Raw genomic sequence first — 20,236 nt, forward strand, 5'->3', positions numbered from 1 at the left:
ACTGGAATGGTTGAGATAAAAACACCTTATTCTATTAGAATGACCCAGTCAAATTCATAATGTGTGGCAAGACTTGTAAATTAATGTCCACAGAAACTCGTCACCTAATCTGACAGATCTTGCGCTATTTTGCAATAAAGTATGGACCAAAATAGCAGATCTGCAGCAGTAATGGCAGTTAAAGCTGGTTCTACAAAGTGTTGGCTTCTAAAGTCAATTGATAACACTATATTTATTTAGCTGTATCATAATTCAGGAGGGTGGCATCCATCCATCCATCCATCCATCCCTACAGTGTTGTGCCTCGATTCGACACAAGAATCGATTGACCAGCTAATAATGTGGGTATATCCCTTTAATGCTGCCTTCTTCCGGTGTACGTTACCATAGTGATCGTACTCAGGCAGAACTAACAGACCGCCGCAGATTGCTGCTTTGTTCTCAGACAGAGCTGAAAGATAGCGGGAGAATGGGGCGCTGGTTTCTCTGGGGCTTTCTATTGCTGTTACAAGTTTGCGGCTTCGGTTCGGCTGGTAAGACGTGTTTAAAACAGACGGATTTAAAGCTACATTGGTGGTAGTCACAAGGGTTGTTCAGTCTCATTTAATCTCGCTTCGGGCCCTCGCGATAACTTTTCGATCAATTAGCATACAAAGCTAGCTGACTGGAAGCTAGCTGTGTGAGCAACTTTGTTGCCAAGTTCGCAGCTGTTATTTGAAGTGTAAATCTATCTATTCGTTTGTCGTATTCGTTTAGGATGTGTGAGGGTTTGAAATATACAACGCCTGTCGTTTTTAGATTTATTAACTTTTCATTCAAACTAGGTTCATTTTTCAAAAAAAGAGAAAAGCGCAAAATGTCTTTGCTCAGTCCGCGTTTAAATGAAAAACAACTGTCTTGTGCTGAAAAGGCTGTAAATGTCCGGTTTTAGACGTAGAATAAGTGGAGTTTACAATTCAATTGCTTTGGTCTGGAAATACACAAAGTTAATCCAAAGAGTCAATATTTATTTTCCTAAATTCCCTTTCTGACATGATCAATATTCGACGTATGGACCTAAGTCCTGACTGGTGGTGACCCATTCATCTCGTTGTGCCCGGAGTTGATCACCGTTTGCTGGCTTCTGTTTCTCCAGCTGTTGTTTGAAAACTGAGCACAGGTTTTCATTGGGCTTACGAGCTGGACAGTTTTCTGATGTTCTGATATTTGGGACATTTGATCAGTTTTCTGTCGTGACATGGTGCGGGTTCTCCATCATGCTGGATAATGCACAGATCATCGCCAACTGTACTCGTATAGTTGCCCTTGGAGGAAGTTTTGATCCCACTCTATGAAAATATTTATTTAGAGATGCACCAATCAATCACCCAACAATTGGAATGGACAATTTTCCTTGAAGCAGCTGTTACTAAAATATATTCTGGGTCAGGGGTCGGTTTGGGGACATTAAGCACCATATATCTGTAGTAATGAAAAAGTAACTTTTAAAACCCTTGGTATGCCATAAAACCGGTGGACTCTTTAGGCTGAGATTGCTCTGACAGGGAAGACTGTCGAGCAGAAAAGCAATTCAAAGCCCTTTGCTACAAGTAATTTAACATGGCAAACGTGGAACCAGGGGCTCTCATCAGATGGGACCGAATTAAACTGTTTGGCCTACATTTAAAATGACTGGTGTGGTGAAAAACTCTACATAACACTATACATGACCCTGGACACACCATTTCCACAGTGAAACACGGTGGTGGCAGCATCATGCTGTACAGAAGTTTTCTTCAGCAGAGACAGAAGGTGGTCAGAGCTGACAGGAAGTTGGATGGAGCTTATTACGGCACAAGAATGCAAAGTCGAGGTGGACATCTTCCTCAAATTTCTGTGTTGTTGTAGATGAAGAGTGGAAGAAAATTCGAGAAAAGGTGTCAGAAGCTGTTAATGGATACACGCCGTGCAACCCTGTCAACTGCAGCTGCCATCTTAGGTGAGTGCTCTGCCAACATTTCTTTCTTTGAATATAAGCATATAAATAAGTAAAATATATAATCCATGTGTTACAGATTAATAGCGAAAAAGCAATGAACACCGTTTGGACATGTGGTGTGTTGAATGTGCGTTGTGGACATAACTTTTCTCCTAACTTCTATCTCAGTGTCCTCCACAATGACCTGAAGCTCTTTGAAAGGGGAATCTCTCAGGATGTCATGGCAGCTACTGTTCAGAAAGGAGTGGGCACACACTACCAGATCATTGGACACAAACTATACCGAGAGCATAACTGCATGTTCCCTGCAAGGTACATTCAAATAAATACCATAGTACTGTTTTAAAGTTTAATTTTGACATGAAATGTGAAAACTTTCACTGCCTAAACCAGGTTCCCTTTCGTCTCAGGTGCAGTGGAGTGGAACATTTCATACTGGGGGTGATTGACAGGCTGCCTGACTTGGAGATGGTGGTAAATGTGAGGGATTACCCCCAAGTCCCCAACTGGGTGCAACCAATTCTGCCTGTCTTCTCATTCAGTAAGGTCAGCATCTGCATGGTCTTCGTCTACACGTTTGAAGACACTGAAGCATTGTTAATTAAAAGTGCGTTTTCTTTTCACAGACACCAGAATATCAGGACATCATGTACCCAGCGTGGACATTTTGGGAGGGCGGGCCTGCCGTGTGGCCCATATACCCTACTGGACTGGGGAGATGGGATCTGATGAGGGATGAACTGAAAAAGTAATGGATTACAGTTCAACATTTGTTTGATATAAATGAAAATCTTCTTAGAGCAACAATATGCTATTGATTAACATGTCTTAAAGCAACTCTACATTGCCTTGCAAAAGCATGTTTACACACAAACCATTTCACATTTTGTTAGCATATGTTCTTTACTTTATTCAAGGAGGAATTCAAACAAAGAGCAAATATGTAAAATATTGGTGTTTTTGCAACGAGCAAAAAGTGTTTAGAGTGTTGGTGAAATTATTTTTTTTTACCTGAATAAGGACTTAAAATATAAACGTGATTTTTGTGTTTTTTAGGTTGGTCTATGCTTGAGATCGGTAGTGTCCCGACTTGACCACTAGGTGTCAGTAGTTTGTTGTCCTAAAACTAGAGATCTGGAAGTGATGGCAGCTGCACAACATATTCTGCCCAATTTGAAAGAAAACGTGTATATTTTGCTTCTCTGTCCTTTGTCATTGGATGTAATTTTAAACTACAACATGAAATGTCTAGTTTTAAAGGACCAATATAATTATTATGATCATTAGGTCTGCAGCACAGTGGCCATGGAAGAAGAAAGATACTCGAGGATTCTTCAGAGGCTCCAGGTAAGTCATGTGAACATTCAAGTTCAGGAAAAAAACTGTCTTTTTGTGTTGGACCACGATGCTGAGAACAAAATTTGTCTATTACATGTAGCCAGGATGCTTCATGATTACCCACTTTGGGGTTTCTGCGGGATCCTGCATTTAAAAATCTTAATTTAGACACCTGAGACTGGGGCTTTAGTGGTTTGGATCTATGCATATTTATGGGTTAGAATTTAGTTCTTAGATGTACAAAGATGGTTCTACAAAGTATTGACTCAAGGGGCCTTAATATCAATACATGATGTCACACTTTTTTGTGTTTGTAAAAAAAAATATTTAAAGTGATGTTTAGATCCGTCACATAAAATCCCCCCTAAAGTACATTGAGGTTTGTGATTGTAACATGACAAATTTGCGCAAATAAAATAATTTAACTCATGTGTTTGGCTTTTTCTTTCTGTAGAACGAGCCCAGAGCGTGACCCCCTTATTCTTCTGTCCAGAGAAGCTCCCGATCTTGTTGATGCAGAGTACACCAAGAACCAGGCCTGGAAGTCAGAGAAGGTCTGAAATAAATCCACACCAGAGCCTGACTCCTGTCTATTACGTTCTGGTGTTTTATTCCTTTTAAATTTCTGTCTGTGTTAGGACACACTTGGTAGACCCCCAGCTAAAGAAATCCCCCTGGTTAATCACTGTAAATATAAGTAAGCAAGTTTTTATAAGTATACACATTCTATTTAGGTTAAAGTTTTATCACTAAATGCATTGTCTGAATGAATAGTTTGGTCTGAAAAGCAAGCTTTCCCGTTAGATATTTATTCAACTTCCGGGGTGTGGCGGCAAGCTTTCGCCTCAAACATCTCTTCCTGTGCGGTTCGCTGGTCCTTCATGTGGGTGATGAATGGCAGGAGTTCTTCTACCCTCAGCTCAAGCCCTGGGTCCACTACATCCCAGTTAAGCAGGACCTGTCTGATGTCAGGTACCTCAGCGCATTACTAAATGCATCTTAATGGAAAAAGAGCCAAAAATGTAAGAAAACCCCTTTTACATTTAATGTCACATCCTGTGTCTTCAGGGAGCTGCTCCAGTTTGTCAAAGAAAATGATGTTATCGCACAGGAGATCGCCTCCAGGTAACTGATTATGTGTTATTAACTTTGGAAGTAAATGAAATCCAAGGCCATCTGCAACTCTTCTGCCTCTCCTCTCCGCACAGGGGTCAGGAATTCATCCTCAACCACCTTCAAATGGAAGATATTTCCTGCTACTGGGAGAGACTCCTGGCTGGGTTTGGCCAGCTTCTCACCTTTAAACCTGAAAGAAAGAGCAACTACAAACAGATTGTACAGAAACCTATCAAAACGGAGCTTTAAACTCTGCAGGACCAGGGCAGATATTGTGAAGGAGAATCAACAGTAACGAATATTTTCGCCTGGAGTTTAAGTTATTTTATTTTACTGATTGTGTCACAGTTTTAGAAAAAAAATCACAGTTTTAAAACTTTGTTTCATATATATTTGTAGTTTGTTCTCCAAACAGCCACTAGAGGGCTTGTGTATCTACAGTGTACTGGTTCATAGAGATAATTTAAGGTCAGTAATTGCTTTTTCTCTGTTTATTGATCTTTGATACAGTATAGTGGCCATAATCAACTGCTCAACCTCTTTAAATAGTAGGAAGTACTTCTGTTAGGAGACAAAGTAGTTCAGGATCATTGTTTGGCTCAAAGGTGAATCTGTCCCATTCTCAAGTCTTTTGCATTGTCCAACAGGATTTCTATCAATTGTACTTTGGTTTTAGCTCCATATATCTTTCCAACAACTCTGACCAACTTCTCTCCCCCTGATGAAAGCAAAGGATCCCAGAGCATGATGCTCCCACCATCAGGTGTCATGGTGGGGTGATCTTCAGTCTTAGATTACCACCCTGGGTGGCAATTTGTCTTGTAGGCCTTCATGATGATGTATATTAACTAATGTTGTCTAACTAATTGTACATCTGAGGCGAGAGAAAAATATTTAAAGGTAAACTTTACAGAAAAATTGGACATAAATGAGGGCTGGAAAGGTGGAAAAATGTAGTTTATTAACCTAAAAGAAAGGTTTATCCTAATATTTTGAAGAATGTATCTCGCTGCTTTCTGACAGGGTTTTTTTGGACTTGAAAAATATTGAAGACTGGTGTTTCCTTTTACACAAAGTGCCAAGAGAAAGCAATAGTTTTCATGTAGATGTTTCTTATGCTAGAGGTTTAACAAATTTCATGTCTTTTTGTGAATTAAGTGTGTCAGGGATGGTGTTTAGATTTGATTGATGAAATCAGTACAGCAGGATTATATTGAATATGTTGTAGTATTTGTACTGTCCTGCTAGGTAGACCCATGCTTATGTTGGCTTATTTAGTTACGAGTTTGTGAATTTGTGATCTGATTTGACCAAAGAAGCTCTCATCATTGTGTGAATATAATTATGGTTGTTTTCAGTTTGTTTCTTTATAACAGTAAATTTGTGAAAATAAAAGAACTTTCAACTTGACATTGCACTTTTGTTTTAAATAATGGATTTCTTGTTTTTATTTTTATTTGATTTTTAAGTGAAAAGCAAATTTCCATCTTCTATCTTTTTTCACCACAAAAACCTCACTAGGGTAATTTATATTCTAAAACGACAATCAAATGACCAGTTTTTGTGTTCCATGTCTTGTTTCTGTTGCGAAAATGACCTAATCGTGTAAGGACCCCGAAACACAACAAAGTGAGACCTCAGGCTATTTTATATGAAATCGTGCAGTAGTCGGGATTTGTCTTGCACTCCAGCCACAAGGCGGCGCTAGTGTTACTTCACTGTCGCAGCTCTGCATGTTTTCTGAGCCAGAGTCGGGGTTTGTCTGGCTGCTGCAGTGGTTTTTAGGCTGTCTGAAAGTCACTGGCCGTCTGAAGGACACATGTGAAGAGAGAAATATTGTCATTCATATTCGTAATATCCGGACGTCTCCATTAAACAAGACCCACACCTTCCAGTTGCGGGACTCCTCCGCGGCTGTATAAGAAGCTAACGGGACGCTAGCGTCCCACGGCGATAGGTTAACAGCGCTGTTGGTAATACTGTGTAAGTTTCTTACAAACGTAATGAATGAAACCATCATTTTTTGTTTGTAAAGACATAAAGGTTGCTGGAAGGGAGAGTGTAGCGTCTTTCTCAGGTCCAGCCTAGCTAGCAGTCGTAAACCTGACGCAGGTGTTGAGCTTTAGGTTGATTAGCAACACAAATGTTGCTGCGCCTCTTGGGGTTAAAAGACAAAATACACATGTGAAAATGTACTGAAGTAAAAGAACAAAATGAGATTATTTTAAATTTATTTCACTTTTCTTATTTTGTCACGTTACAACCACAAACCAAAAGGCATTTTACTGGGATTTTATCTAGTGGACCAACGCCAAGCGGCAAATAAAGTGCCTTTATAAGGCAGCTTTATTTAATAGCTGCGTAGTGTGACAGCTTGTGTATGTAACTAAAAGATTTTCTTTGCTTCAAGGTTATTAACTCTGAAAGTGGAGATTTAGTTGAAAACCGCACCTCACAACCATGTGTTTCTGCCTCTACATTGCAGCCCACCGCCAGATGAAGCACGATGCATCCAGAGCAGCAGACAACAAGCCCTGCCCTGCACAGACGAAGGGCAGATTCCAGCCCCCAGGGCGTGATGAGCACAAGCCCAGTGCAGGGCCTCATCCAGGCTGCCATGCCTCGTTTCTTCTGCTTTCTGCTCCCCAGGGTCCATGCAGCTGATGTGACTGCTGGGCAGCTGCCCTCCTCCTCTCCCACCACTAGTCCTGCTCCTGCAGCCGTGCCCCGATCCAGCACTCTGCCAAAGATCATTGGCAAGCCAGAATTTCCTGACACAGGATGGGAGCGCATCAAGGACCTCTTTGATCGAGAGTTGGTGTCTGTTTGCTTGTGTATCTTTTAGCCTTAGTTTGATTTCTAAGTTATCAAAACATATGTTTGCTTTTGTGTTTGTTCTGCATCAGTTTGGTTCTTTAGTTTTATTTTAATGGTATATTTAGACAAAAATGTGCAAAAATCTACATTAAGTTAATCATAAAGTTTTTCTGTTATCCTTTTTTTACTCTTTTAGGTTTTTAAAGAAAAATACGGGAAAGCCCAAAAATATTTGTCCAGTATCATAACTTTTTTAAAAGATCAGTTATTTTCTGTCACCTCCCCTTCAGCATGATGCTGCCACCACCATTTCTACATTACCAGGGCTACAAGAGGAAGCCATTGTAGAAGCAGAGATAGATATATCAGCCCCCAGCCAACGAGGCCATAAACGCCTTCCTCTTTCTTTGTCATTATTTTTCAACCCATTTTAAATTCCGACTTCTGTCTAGCTTGTTGCCTCAGGTTTAATCTTCTAAAATATACAGTTTAGGCTGATTTTTTAACTCTCTTTTTGTTTATCATAGCATTTCCTGGGTGCCAGAAAAACTCCCCCTCTGTTCTTCCTTCCCTTTTCACATCCTTCCTTTCTTCCCTGTTTGCATCCTTCATGTTGCCCTTCCTGGTGCCCTCTCTTCCTTGATTTATTCCTACCTTCATTTTTTCCTTTTTCCTTTCTCTCCTTCCTTCCTTCCCTCTCTTGTTCGACTGGTTTGCATGATCTATATTAAAGGCTACTAACTGTAGAATTGTCTGTATGAAGTTAATGAAAAAAGTTTCTATTTATATTTTAAAATGGATGAAAAGGATAGAGCTCTGACATTTTGAGTTAGAAAGATTCAGTAATGTAAAGTAAAAATATGGTGGAACCCTAGAGATGGATATTTGCTCTGAAGATGTTACATTATTTTGATTGTTGCAGTGAGAAGCAGAGACACCCAGAGGAGCTCACCTCTGTGATAAAGTGTGCTGTTGTGGCTGCACTCACAGGCTTCTTGTACGGCGGCCTGCCAGCTGCACGCTTCGCCAGACAGAGGTATATTCAAATCAGCCAGGCAGAGGTGTACACGAGTCGCGTGGAAGCGGTCGTAAGTGAAATCCTTATTGAAGTGTGAATGATCCTGACAAATCAGTTCTGATTGTCAATTAAACATGCTTTAGGGTGGATTTACATCTGAAGGGAGACAAACAGATGTGAAAGATTCCTTATGACGATATCTTCAGATCTCAAAATACAGGGGTTGGACAATGAAACTGAAACACGTGTCATTTTAGTGTGGGAGGTTTCATGGCTAAATTGGACCAGCCTGGTAACCAGTCTTCATTGATTGCACATTGCACCAGTAAGAGTAGAGTGTGAAGGTTCAATTAGCAGGGTAAGAGCACAGTTTTGCTCAAAATATTGAAATGCACACAACATTATGGGTGACATACTAGAGTTCAAAAGAGGACAAATTGTTGGTGCACGTCTTGCTGGCGCATCTGTGACCAAGACAGCAAGTCTTTGTGATGTATCAAGAGCCACGGTATCCAGGGTAATGTCAGCATACCACCAAGAAGGACGAACCACATCCAACAGGATTAACTGTGGATGCAAGAGGAAGCTGTCTGAAAGGGATGTTCGGGTGCTAACCCGGATTGTATCCAAAAAACATAAAACCACGGCTGCCCAAATCACGACAGAATTAAATGTGCACCTCAACTCTCCTGTTTCCACCAGAACTGTCCGTCAGGAGCTCCACAGGGTCAATATACACGGCCGGGCTGCTATAGCCAAACCTTTGGTCACTCATGCCAATGCCAAACATCGGTTTCAATGGTGCAAGGAGCGCAAATCTTGGGCTGTGGACAATGTGAAACATGTATTGTTCTCTGATGAGTCCACCTTTACTGTTTTCCCCACATCCGGGAGAGTTACGGTGTGGAGAAGCCCCAAAGAAGCGGACCACCCAGACTGTTGCATGCCCAGAGTGAAGCATCGGGGTGGATCAGTGATGGTTTGGGCTGCCATATCATGGCATTCCCTTGGCCCAATACTTGTACTAGATGGCCGCGTCACTGCCAAGGACTACCGAACCATTCTTGAGGACCATGTGCATCCAATGGTTCAAACATTGTATCCTGAAGGTGGTGCCGTGTATCAGGATGACAATGCACCAATACACACAGCAAGACTGGTGAAAGATTGGTTTGATGAACATGAAAGTGAAGTTGAACATCTCCCATGGCCTGCACAGTCACCAGATCTAAATATTATTGAGCCACTTTGGGGTGTTTTGGAGGAGCGAGTCAGGAAACGTTTTCCTCCACCAGTATCACGTAGTGACCTGGCCACTATTGACGAATTGACGCTGTATTGGCCGCAAAAAGAGGCCCTACACCATACTAATAAATTATTGTGGTCTAAAACAGGTGTTTCAGTTTCATTGTCCATCCCTGTATGTCATTGCATAATCTTTGTTTTAACACCAAATTCTTTTAATACTTACATTTATCAACATTCCCACTGATTTTGGAAATTACTGCTGAGCCTGTTGTATTGGAATGAACCTCTTATACGATTAAGGAAATATAGTTTTAAGACTTTATTGTTAATGGCCTCAGATCTGTGGCATAATGTCTGATTTTGTCATGACCAGTAAAAAAAAAAACACTTTTCTCCCAGCGTTCAGCTCACAATGCAGCTATCCGAGGATTTTTGCGATACGGGTGGAGATGGAGCTGGAGAGTGTCTCTGATAGTCACTTTGTTCAGGTAAGCAGAATAAGTGGAGCATTAAAAGCTCAGTAGGTACAGTGCCTTGCAAATGTTTTCATTTTTATATGTCTTCACTTAAAATCCCAATAAAAGACATTGAAGTTTGCTGGCGTTATGCTGACAACATGAAGGTGTTATATTAATTATGTGGCTGCGTGCTTGTTTTTCCTCGGGGAACACCCCACACAGTTGGATATCGGGCCAAGACTATCCAACATGTTGAATATTTCCGATTTTTAGGTCGGAGCGATCCCAGCGTCCTTCCGAGGAGACTAGATCACTCGTAACACACCACACAGCAGGAATATCTTATAAGATTATCTTAAGATTTAATGTTGAATTGTGTCAAAATGTGGAAAAAGTCAAGAAGTGCGAATACTTTAGCAAGGTACTGTATGTATTGAATATTAAGGAAAGCTATCTAATAGAAAAATTAAACTCGTAAATGTTTATGATACATATTTTTTCCTTTTTGTGTTCTGTGATCTTTCTCAGTGCGACTGTTCATTCCTCTGTCCTTTAGTTCTGTCAACACTGGCCTGTCTGTGTACAGAGACAAAAATGCCCTCAGTAATTATGTTGCAGCTGGAGGTGAGTTGTCTGGGCTTTAATTGGTCCTGGGAAACTACTGATTGTCCATGCTTTGCTAATCTGACCTATTATTGCTGAACTTGTTAATTCAACATCATGTAGCCTTAAATTGTTGCATATCTTGGTACTAAAATATTTTTTTACATTATTGGGCTCTTCTTCCTTACAGTAGCAAAATACTGAAAGGACAATATGTTCACATGCTTACTTGATTATCTTTTCTAGCTTGGGAGAAATTGCTAAATATCAAAGCAAAATATTTGTATTAAACATACAGCTAAAAAAATATATTTAGACTCTTAGAAATCTGCCTATTTCTGATCATTGAATTTCTAATGTAATGGTTTGAAATAAGCTTTATTGCAGTTTGATGTGCTGCGGTTGATGATGAAACTCTCCATGTTTGCAGCCGTGACTGTAGGCCTCTTCAGACTGAACCTGGGCCTGAGAGGGCTGGTGGCAGGAAGCATCATTGGAGCTGTCCTAGGGTAAGGTTGGCTTCACAATGCATGCAGAATTTAAAGCAGCTCATCTATAGTGCCATGCAAAAGTAGCCAACCCCCTGAATGTTTTTACACTTTGTCTCGTTACAACAGGAAACATGAATATATTTTATTGGGACTATATAGACCTAAACAAAGTAGTGCATAATCGTGAAGTGGAATTAAAACGAAATACAGTTGTTGTTTTTTTTTAAATATGTAAAAGTCAAACGGCAGACTTTAATCCAATAAAGAATCAATTGCAGGACTTGAAATTTTATGTTCACAGAGGCTCTTCATCCACCTGACTGAACCTGAGCTATTCTGCAAAAAGGAATGGGCAAATGTTGTCTGTAGATGTGCAAAGCTGGTAGAGATCTACCCACAACTAAAACTGCAGCAAAATGTGGTTCTACAAAGTATTGACCCAAGAGGCTAAATATAAGTGCACGCCCTGCATTTCAGCTTTTTTATAAAAAAGAAAAGCCCGTGTTCTTTCATCCTTACACATACTTCAATCTTTATGCTCAAGTCTTGTTTATTCACTCACGCTTGTATTCTTGTGAACAGTGAGGCCTTTTTGCTTGAGAGCAATGAGAACTCTGGCAGCCAGCTGCGGCCCTCCCAGCGCCCCTCTGCTGCCCAGCTGTACCTTTGCCCACCCCCCCATTCTGCTCCCAAGTCTGTTGGCTGTGCCAGAGGGACTCATGTGCACCACAGTTGGCCATATTTTTTGGGTCCTAAAGTAAAAAGGCCAGCCAGAGCATCAGCTGCCCCCAACATGGATATCATTACTTCTGCCTCTTTAACCTCATCTTCTGATTTAAATTTGGAGTCTTACATCATCTTTTCTCATCTGCTTTTGTTGCTGAGTTCACTGGGCTAAAAGCAGATTGTATTTTGTAAATTAAGTATAAAGATTTCACTGGCACAAGTGATTAGACGACCGGAGGATGAATTGTTCGTAGTCATTGCCCGCCTGTTGGCTCAGGACTGCTGCGTCCTGTTCTCCATGTGCCTGAGTGGGCAGCCACCTGGAGCGTTTGATGTGATGCAAACCGCTCCAGCCTCTAGTCTGGGCTGTAGTTGGTGAGGTGGAAACAGGGCAGGATGGTGATGAGAGGTAGCTAACTGCAAACACATCACGCTCCAGATCTTTGGTTGAAGACCAGAATTTTTACCGTGGAAAATGAAGAGAAATTAGCAGCCAGTGTGTTTCATTTAACTGGAATTACTGATAAAACCTGCATGTTCCTATTTTTAATGAATGATTTTATATCATCTTAGTTTTAAAAGGAAAATAAACAGTAAAATGGATCTTTAACAGGTACTGCAAAAGAACTCTTAGTGGCTGTGATTCTTTTTTTAATAACGACAGCATCTTTTATACAACAAATAAGTACACCATATTTTTCCAATAAAGTGTACATCTCCACAGGATTCCTGTGGGTGCTTTGGTTGTCGGCTTGCAGTCTTTGACAGGAGAAACTACCAGAGAAAGGAGGCGGCGAGAGCGCAGAGAGCTTTATGAGCTCAAACACGCAGAATGGTAAGAAAAGGGCCTTGGAAAAGTATTCCATGGATTTTATTGGTAACGTGACAAAGTTAAATTCAAAGATCATCATCACAGTGAAGCATAAGAGTGAAAGCATCATGCTGAGGTGTTATTGATTATTAGTTGTTAAAACATGAGGCAACGAAATAAAAAATGCAATTTAGGGTAAAAAAAAAAAAAACTTAAAAAAAAGGCATATAATACACTAAGCATTTGTTTTTTTGTGTTTACCGATTCCTTTTCGTTGTTCTGATCAGGACGGCCCGTCTGCAGATGACTGATGAGTTGATAGACAGCTTGAACATCACTGCTCAGCCAGAAGAAACCAATAAAGACCTGGAGAGGATTCAAGAACTGCTCACCTTGTCACGGAGTAACGATGTGGGAAAAGACTCCAGCAGCCAATGACTGTAGCTAAATCCCTCTCTGGTATTTTTCACTCTTTAAAGGTGGGACATATTTTTATTGAAAGGCTAAAATGTTGCCTTCTTTGCCTGGACTCAAGATTTGAAGATGCGAAGACTTTTCATCAACTAGCTGTCAGAACCTGGAAGCTTGTTAAATGTTAATAAAGAACAGAATGATTTTAAAATCATTTCCACTAACACTTTTATGAAGCATAGTCATGGGAACTAATAAATATGTCTTAACTTACAGTTGGATTTGTAAATATTTAGGATTTTTCAATAAAAGCATCTTATTAAAGAGTCTTGGCTCTAAAGTAAAGGAACTGCCCAAACATTTTCAGAAATACACATTACTTACACATTTGTTTGTAGGTGAAAATAAGTTTTATGCAGAACAATCTCAATTGACCAAATCTTTGCTTTCAACATTTCTACTCCAAAAGTAATTAGGATAACCATTAATATTAATATATTTATAATACTGAGGGAATCCCACGCCTTCACTGACTGCCTGCGGTCTGCCTGGAAGTTTAATTTCTGTTCATTCGTTAGTAAGCCTTTACTCCACTTTGTTTGTTGGACTTTTCATCTCCAGATTCATCTTCACAAACTGAAAGCATTCATTCTCATTATGCACCTGAGGCTGTGGGACCCAAGCGTTTGCAGAATACCGTGCCTTCGGCATCTCTAGACGTCCTAAGCTGGTAGAGATAAAACCCAAAACACTTACATCTGTACCTGCAGCTAAAGGTGGCTCTACAAAGTAAAGACTCGGGCTCTTTATAAATGCACGCCACACCTTTGTAAGTTTTATATGTAAAACAAGCATAAACTTTCTTCCACTTGACAGTTAAGTTTGTTTATAATGATCTGCAACATAAAATGCATTAAAGTCTGTGGTTGTTACTTCCCCTAAAGGGAATTTAAAACTATGATGTTTCTGCCAAGTAATGTATGGTTCATCTCAGATTAGAATATAGTCAATATGTTTATATATTTCAATAATTTAGAAGTTCAAACTATTCTTCTACCAAGTCCTATCTGTTCTTGTTGATGATGATGGCTTACATCTAATGAAAACCTGAAATTCAGTTCTCAGACAATATAAATGCTAAATAAGAACAATTTAATAAAAGACAGGAGGAAGGAGACAACTGAGCTAACTTTGGACGTGATAAAATAACAGGACCAACACTAGCAGATGACTCCTCAAATCATCAATGACTGTGGAAACTTCACTCTGGTCCTCAAGCACCTTGGATTCTCTGCTTCTCACTCTTCAGGACTCCGGGACCTTGATTTTCAAAGAAATTAACATTTTTCTTCCATTTCATAAGATTGCTTCGGAGCACTATTCCATAGTCCAGTCCTTTTTCTTGTTAGTCCAGGTAAGACCCTTCTGATGACGTGTCTGGTTAAGGAGTGGCTTCACACATAAATGTGACGCTTGGATCCCATGTCTAGGTGTGTGTGTGTGTGTGTGTGTGTGTGTGTGTGTGGCTCTAAAAGCTCTGACCCCAGCTGCTGTCCATGCCATCTGAATATTCCTCCAAACTTTAAATACATTTAAATCTCTACATTCCTTTTGAAATGTAATAACACAGCTCCATTATTGGGGAAAATTTCCTCCTTTAGACTGATTTTTTTTTTTCTGGGCGTTTTTCTTTTCGAAAGATTTTAGATTAAAAAGAATTTGGACAGATTGAGTTTTGAAACTTTAAAATCAAGTAATGCAGCTCATCAATCCGCTACATTACCCAGATGTGTTTTTTAATCATGATTGTTAACGTGTTACTGAATAAAAAAACACCACTAGATTCTGCGTTTAAACAATGCTCAGCTTGTCCTGAAATGTTTGTGTTCTTTGAACCTCTTTTCCTCTTCACGTCTCTCTGTTCCACCTCTGTAAACACGTTTCTGCAGTTAGCTTTTCTCTGCCTCATGGGCCTTTTTAGTAACTAGGTCGAACAAAGCTTCGGCCCCTGGTGTAAACAAGATGTGACTAATCAACAACTGTGGCCCACGTTGCAGCAGTGACGGCTGATGTGGAAACATGCGTCTGGGATAGAGATGTTGAGGTAAATCCTTCACACAGCAATTATTCATCTCCTGTAGACAGGAAACTGTATCCTTTTCCCTTATTGTCATTTACGATTAAAGTGATAGTTGACTGTTCCCTTTCATAAAGGACCTCTGAGAGGCTTTCTTCATTATATCCATGTATTTTAAAAAGCTGAGGGATACAGCAAAACCGAAGCATCATAATTGTGACTGCAGATGAATCTAAAGCATCAGCAAGAAAAGTTGGCGATCATAACTTGGTAATGAGCGCCCTCTTGTGTAGATCTTTCTGAATCTGGAACATTAATTTAACCCCTTTCGCTCATTAACTGTTTTTGCCTTCAAATGAGGAAATGAATTGGCACCCCTGGTTAAAAAAAAGTTCCATTTAACAGAAATGTATCTTGCATTTGTTCATGACTTGGGACAAAAAATATGGCGGCACAAGGCCTATTTATTTTAACACACATGGCTGGATGGTGACTCATTTATTTGCTACTATGCAGCAGAATGGTTGATAATCCAGATCATTCCAGATTGATAATCTCTGTAGAGAACTGAAAATGGATTTCCACTGGGCTTCAGCAGAGTAATGATCCAGAACATGTTGCCAAATCAACACAGAAAGTTCTCTAGAAACAAAATTAACCTTCCCCTGTGGCTGTTTCAGTGTCCAGCCCTAAATACTATATAAAACCTATAGTTTTAGCTGAGGAGAACAGAGCAAAGAGGACCAAAGACTCTGGAGAGATGGTGCCAAGGAGAATGGTCAAGGATCCATTTCTGTATAAGTGCTTCCCTGTTTGGGGGGGTTCTGTACAGTATTGACACTGGGGTACCAGCAACTACAGGTATATCTAAAAAATGAGATTATTGTAAAACAGTTCAATATTTTTTATCATGCATTTCAGAAAGTGAAACTAATATATAGATTCATTACACAGAGTGAAATATTAACTATTTCTTGTAATGAGGATTATGGCTTACAGAAAATAAAAACCTAATATTCAGTGTATCAGAAAACCAGAATATGTAAATATCTCGAAATTTTTGAGACTCATGGTGTCACGTTCTAATCAACTAATTATCTAAAAAAAAAAACTGCAAAGATTTCCTGAGCCTCTAGATGGTCTCAGTCTGGGCCAGCAGGCGACAAAATCATGGGGAAGACTGCTGACTGGACAGAAGACAGTCATCAACACCCTCCACACGGAGCCTAAGACACAAAAGGTCATTGCTAAAGACGCTGGTTGTTCATAGGTTGTATCCAAGCATGTTCATAGAAAGTTGAGTGGAAGGAAAAGTGTGGTAGGAAAAGGTTGAACAGCAACAGGGATAACAGCCTTGAGAGACTTGTCGAGACATATTCATTCTAGAATTTGGTTGAGCTTCACAACTAGTGGACTGAGGCTGGAGTCAGCTCATCAAGATCTGCTACACACAGACAAATACTAGACAAGATGCATTCTGTGTGTGCCACCCCTGAACCAGAGACCACGTCGGAAGCATCTCAACTGGGCTAAGAAGAGGAGACATGGACTGCTGCTCACTGGTCCAACGTCCTCTTTTCAGATAAAGTTTGCATTTCATTTGGAAATCAAGGCCCCAGAGTCTGGAGGAAGAGTGGAAATGATCAGAATCTACTTTGTGTGAAGTTTCCACAGTCAGAGAGGATTCACGGTGTCATGTCATCTGCTGGTGTTGTTCCACCGTGTTTCTAAAGTCCAGTCAACTCCGCCATCTATCAGGAAATTTTTAGAAAACTTCATACTTCCTTCTGCCGACAAGCTTAATGGAGATGCTGATTTCATTTTCCAGCAGGACTTGGTACGGGCCCACACTGCCAAAGGTACCAAAAGCTGCTTCAGTGACCATGGTGTTAATGTGCTTGATTGGCCAGCAGACTGGCCTGACCTGAACCCCACAGAGAATCTATGGAGTATAGTCAAGAGGAAGATGAGACACCAGACCCAACAATGAAGATGACCTGAAGGCTGCTATCAATGCAACCTGGGCTTCCAACACCTCAGCAGAACCACAGGCTGATTGACTCCATGTCATGCTGCATTGATGCAGTAAATCATGCAAAAGGAGCTCCAACCAAGCATTGAGTGCATGGAAATAGACATAGTTATAAGAAGCCTGACATTTCTGTATAACACCTTTTTTTTGTTGATCTGGTGTAATATTTAAATTTTCTGAGACACGGAGTTTTGGGTTTTCATTTTCTCTTAGTCATATTCATCAAAAGGGAAAGAAATAAAGACTTGAAGTATTTCACTCTTTTTGTCATGATGTAATATGTGAGTTCCACTTTCTGATATTCTAATTTTCTGAGATGAATGCTGGATTATTTTAAGTGTTTTACACATCTCTACCACAAGTGCCAATCCATTTCCCTGCATCTGTGTCAACATGTTGCATACTGACCCTAAACTGAAATTATATCTATTTCATAGCAATTTGATTACTTAAAGCAACTTTCCAGAGATGTTGAAATGACAAAGTAAGATTCATGTTTGCTTATGTTTCGGACTTTTGAGCCAGTGTTTGTGATTGCTGAGACATGGTTGCGAAGCATTATTGCTGTGTAAAGTATATAAAGTATTCAAATAGGCATCTGCATTATTTAACAAGTTTAAAGTAGACGGTTGTCATCAGTGGACTCTCGACCAACTATTAAAATAACTAAGCTTTTACTTTTTACATTGAAAGCTAAACATTTGAGAGAAGATTTTGAAATAAAAATTCAAAAATTAACCAAAACATTTAGTTTGACTCCATGGCAACAAGTAAATTTGGAGTCCACCTGCCATCAACAGTCTTTTAGATAGCAATTAGACATCTTGATAAGCTGCTGGTTCTGGGACTTTTATAAGCAACTACAGCAGAACTTGTATTCCTGTTTTTGTGAACATATGTGAAATGTCACCCAAGCTGTCTGTTAAAATCATAAATCTGCTCAGATTTTGCCATCACTAATCAGCCTTGAATGTTCTCCATGCTGATCAGATCAATATCGATAAACTACATTTTTAGTGGGTATCTGAACTGTGTTTATACAGGTGGGCTTTTAAATTTGGATCAAGCAAATACAGACACATTGTACATAAACAGAGCTTTTGCTCGGACTGTATTCAGAAATTTGAGGTCCAGATTGCAAGCAAAGTAAAAAAAAATAAAAAGTTAATTATAATATAACTTTCATGTGTAAGGTGGTGGGCATCTGCTATATCAATTCAGGCTGCAAGTACCACAAATCTATATAGAAAAACTATAAAACCTTTAACTTGTGCATGTAGTGTCTCCCACAACAATATTTCAACTATAATTGGAAGCCAGTTGCATTTATATTTTGCAGTGCAGTTTCAACTAACAATGTTTAGTGAGCTGATCATGGCCATATAGGGAAAATAATGGGAACCCACTGGTGTACAAATGTGGTAAATATGCAACTGCAGACATTACAAAAAGAAAGTACACCCTGTCTTCATTTTGTGGTTTCTCTTTTTAGGACATAGTGTCAAAGGTCCAGTCTAAACAGGTTCTAAATATATTTAAATCTACCCTTAAGTGTAAACAAACACTGCATACTGGCATTATTTCTAATAAAAGCATAAACCTAACCTGAAAAGCTGTCTTGAGTAACTGAATTCAGCCAATGATTTAGTAGAACGACCCTTAGCCGCAGTAACTCAGTAGTTGGTTTGTCTCATTTAATCGGTCTTTAACCGGGCCAATAGCATTACCTTGATCCTTCTGTTTTTCAGTCATTCTAGTGTAGATTTGCTGCTGTGTTTGGGATTGTTGTCTTGCTGCTGATGCCTTTTTGGTCAAACTTTAGCTCTCTGACGGATGACCTCGCTGTTCTCTCTAGAGTACTTTGGTATCTAGAGGAGTTTATGGTCCATTAAATGACTGCAAGGTCTCCATGTCTTGAACCTGCAAAACGAGAACAAGTCACTCCTCCACCACTTTGCTCGGCAGCTGATGTAAGGTCTGGTGCTGATGATTATGGCCAAACGTCTGTATTTTGGACTCATCGTTCCAAAGGTCTTATGGTTGACTGAAATCTATCCAAATTTGCAAATTTCACATTCTTTTGCCAACCCTTTCAAACAATGTGTACTTGTTCAGTCTTCTAATTGTTCTACAGTGAACTTTAACACGCTAACCTGAGGCCTGTAGAGTCTGAGATGGTTTTTTACCTTTCCTGAACATAGTGCAACGTGTCCTTTGAAAACATTTGCTTTGACATCAACGCCTGGTGAGATAGTCAGCTGTGTTCAGTGTTTCCAACTCATAAATAAGCTTTCCTACTGTAGAGTGATGGATTTCATTTACTTTGGAAATGACCTAATACCCCTTAAAGATTTATTTGCTGCAACAAGTTCCGGATCATTTTTAAGTCCAAAGAAATAAAGCTTTGGGATATAAGGAGGGTTTACTTAATTTTTTTTATCATGACTTTAGGTAGGAGTCTGAAACTTTTAATTTAGTTTGTTAAAACCTAAAATGGAAATATTTACTTTGTTTTTGTTGTACGTTATTCACTTTTTTATCAAAGCTACATGATTTTTATTGTTAAAAACCATACAAATTAATCTACGGCTTCTTTTTTGTGCTAAACTATGTTACAGATCATTTCAACTCGGCTGTACAATTTATTTTCCAGTTGGGTTTAAAAGTTTTCACATTACGCTTGCTCAGGAAACTCATGGATCGCTTGTAATGTCCACATTGATTCCTTGTTCGGCTTAGGAAGCATCGTTGTCTACCTTGTCTGCAGCATGAGAGGACTGGATGGAAATCCACATCTAAATGATTCATAAGGTAATGCACCAAGTAAAGAAGCATGACATTTTAACAGCCAGTTAAAATGTATTTATTAAGCCACATGCAGCTTACAGAAATCAGCATCTGATCTGATCTGGTAAAGGTTCTGGATGTGGATGAAAGGTGAATGTATGAACAAATAGCTGGGGGAAACATGCATCTGTCCCTCAAAAGCCCTTACTTACTTTTTGTTTAATTAATACCCTAAATACATTAAAACTGATGAAAGTCGACACAATGCAACATCGTACTGCTCAAATAACCTGTAACGACTATATTAACTGCTTTGTTCCTCATC

General features: G+C 39.6%; 2 protein-coding genes across 3 annotated transcripts; both read left to right on the forward strand.

The window, feature by feature from the left end:
* The first annotated feature begins 385 nt into the window (after positions 1-385).
* Positions 386-5,842, forward strand: poglut1 (protein O-glucosyltransferase 1). Its single transcript, XM_047355537.1, has 11 exons — positions 386-533; positions 1,888-1,978; positions 2,147-2,290; positions 2,389-2,524; positions 2,605-2,726; positions 3,266-3,325; positions 3,771-3,870; positions 3,955-4,013; positions 4,121-4,288; positions 4,385-4,441; positions 4,525-5,842. Exons 1-11 carry the CDS (start codon positions 470-472, stop codon positions 4,679-4,681), a joined length of 1,158 nt encoding a protein of 385 aa, XP_047211493.1. The 5' UTR covers positions 386-469; the 3' UTR covers positions 4,682-5,842.
* Positions 5,843-6,119: 277 nt separating this feature from the next.
* Positions 6,120-13,341, forward strand: timmdc1 (translocase of inner mitochondrial membrane domain containing 1). Of its 2 annotated transcripts, none has more exons than XR_007036705.1 (8): positions 6,120-6,415; positions 6,918-7,246; positions 8,172-8,337; positions 9,915-10,003; positions 10,247-10,394; positions 10,502-10,597; positions 11,007-11,085; positions 12,518-12,587. XR_007036705.1 is itself a non-coding variant. In XM_047355538.1 (8 exons), the coding sequence occupies exons 2-8, from the start codon at positions 6,939-6,941 to the stop codon at positions 13,040-13,042; spliced, it is 972 nt and encodes a 323-aa protein (XP_047211494.1). In that variant the 5' UTR covers positions 6,127-6,415; positions 6,918-6,938; the 3' UTR covers positions 13,043-13,341. The 2 variants fall into 2 exon arrangements, 1 of the variants encoding a protein (XP_047211494.1); XM_047355538.1 differs by lacking the exon at positions 10,247-10,394 and adding an exon at positions 12,892-13,341 and having other exon boundaries at positions 6,127-6,415; positions 10,530-10,597; positions 12,518-12,628.
* The last annotated feature ends 6,895 nt before the right edge of the window (positions 13,342-20,236 follow it).

This window comes from Girardinichthys multiradiatus, chromosome 24, assembly GCF_021462225.1.
Source record: "Girardinichthys multiradiatus isolate DD_20200921_A chromosome 24, DD_fGirMul_XY1, whole genome shotgun sequence".
Classification (NCBI taxonomy): Eukaryota; Metazoa; Chordata; class Actinopteri; order Cyprinodontiformes; family Goodeidae; genus Girardinichthys; species Girardinichthys multiradiatus.

What these genes read in the sequence shown, in the direction of transcription:
- poglut1 (XM_047355537.1), top strand. Translation starts at nt 470, where the DNA reads ATGGGGCGCTGGTTTCTCTGGGGCTTTCTATTGCTGTTACAAGTTTGC. An exon ending in ATGAGGGATGAACTGAAAAA is followed by an intron (nt 2,727 to 3,265) that starts GTAATGGATTAC and finishes TATGATCATTAG; the next exon opens with GTCTGCAGCACAGTGGCCAT. An exon ending in GGATTCTTCAGAGGCTCCAG is followed by an intron (nt 3,326 to 3,770) that starts GTAAGTCATGTG and finishes TTCTTTCTGTAG; the next exon opens with AACGAGCCCAGAGCGTGACC.
- timmdc1 (XM_047355538.1), top strand. Translation starts at nt 6,939, where the DNA reads ATGCATCCAGAGCAGCAGACAACAAGCCCTGCCCTGCACAGACGAAGG. An exon ending in CGAGTCGCGTGGAAGCGGTC is followed by an intron (nt 8,338 to 9,914) that starts GTAAGTGAAATC and finishes CTTTTCTCCCAG; the next exon opens with CGTTCAGCTCACAATGCAGC. An exon ending in ATCATTGGAGCTGTCCTAGG is followed by an intron (nt 11,086 to 12,517) that starts GTAAGGTTGGCT and finishes ACATCTCCACAG; the next exon opens with GATTCCTGTGGGTGCTTTGG.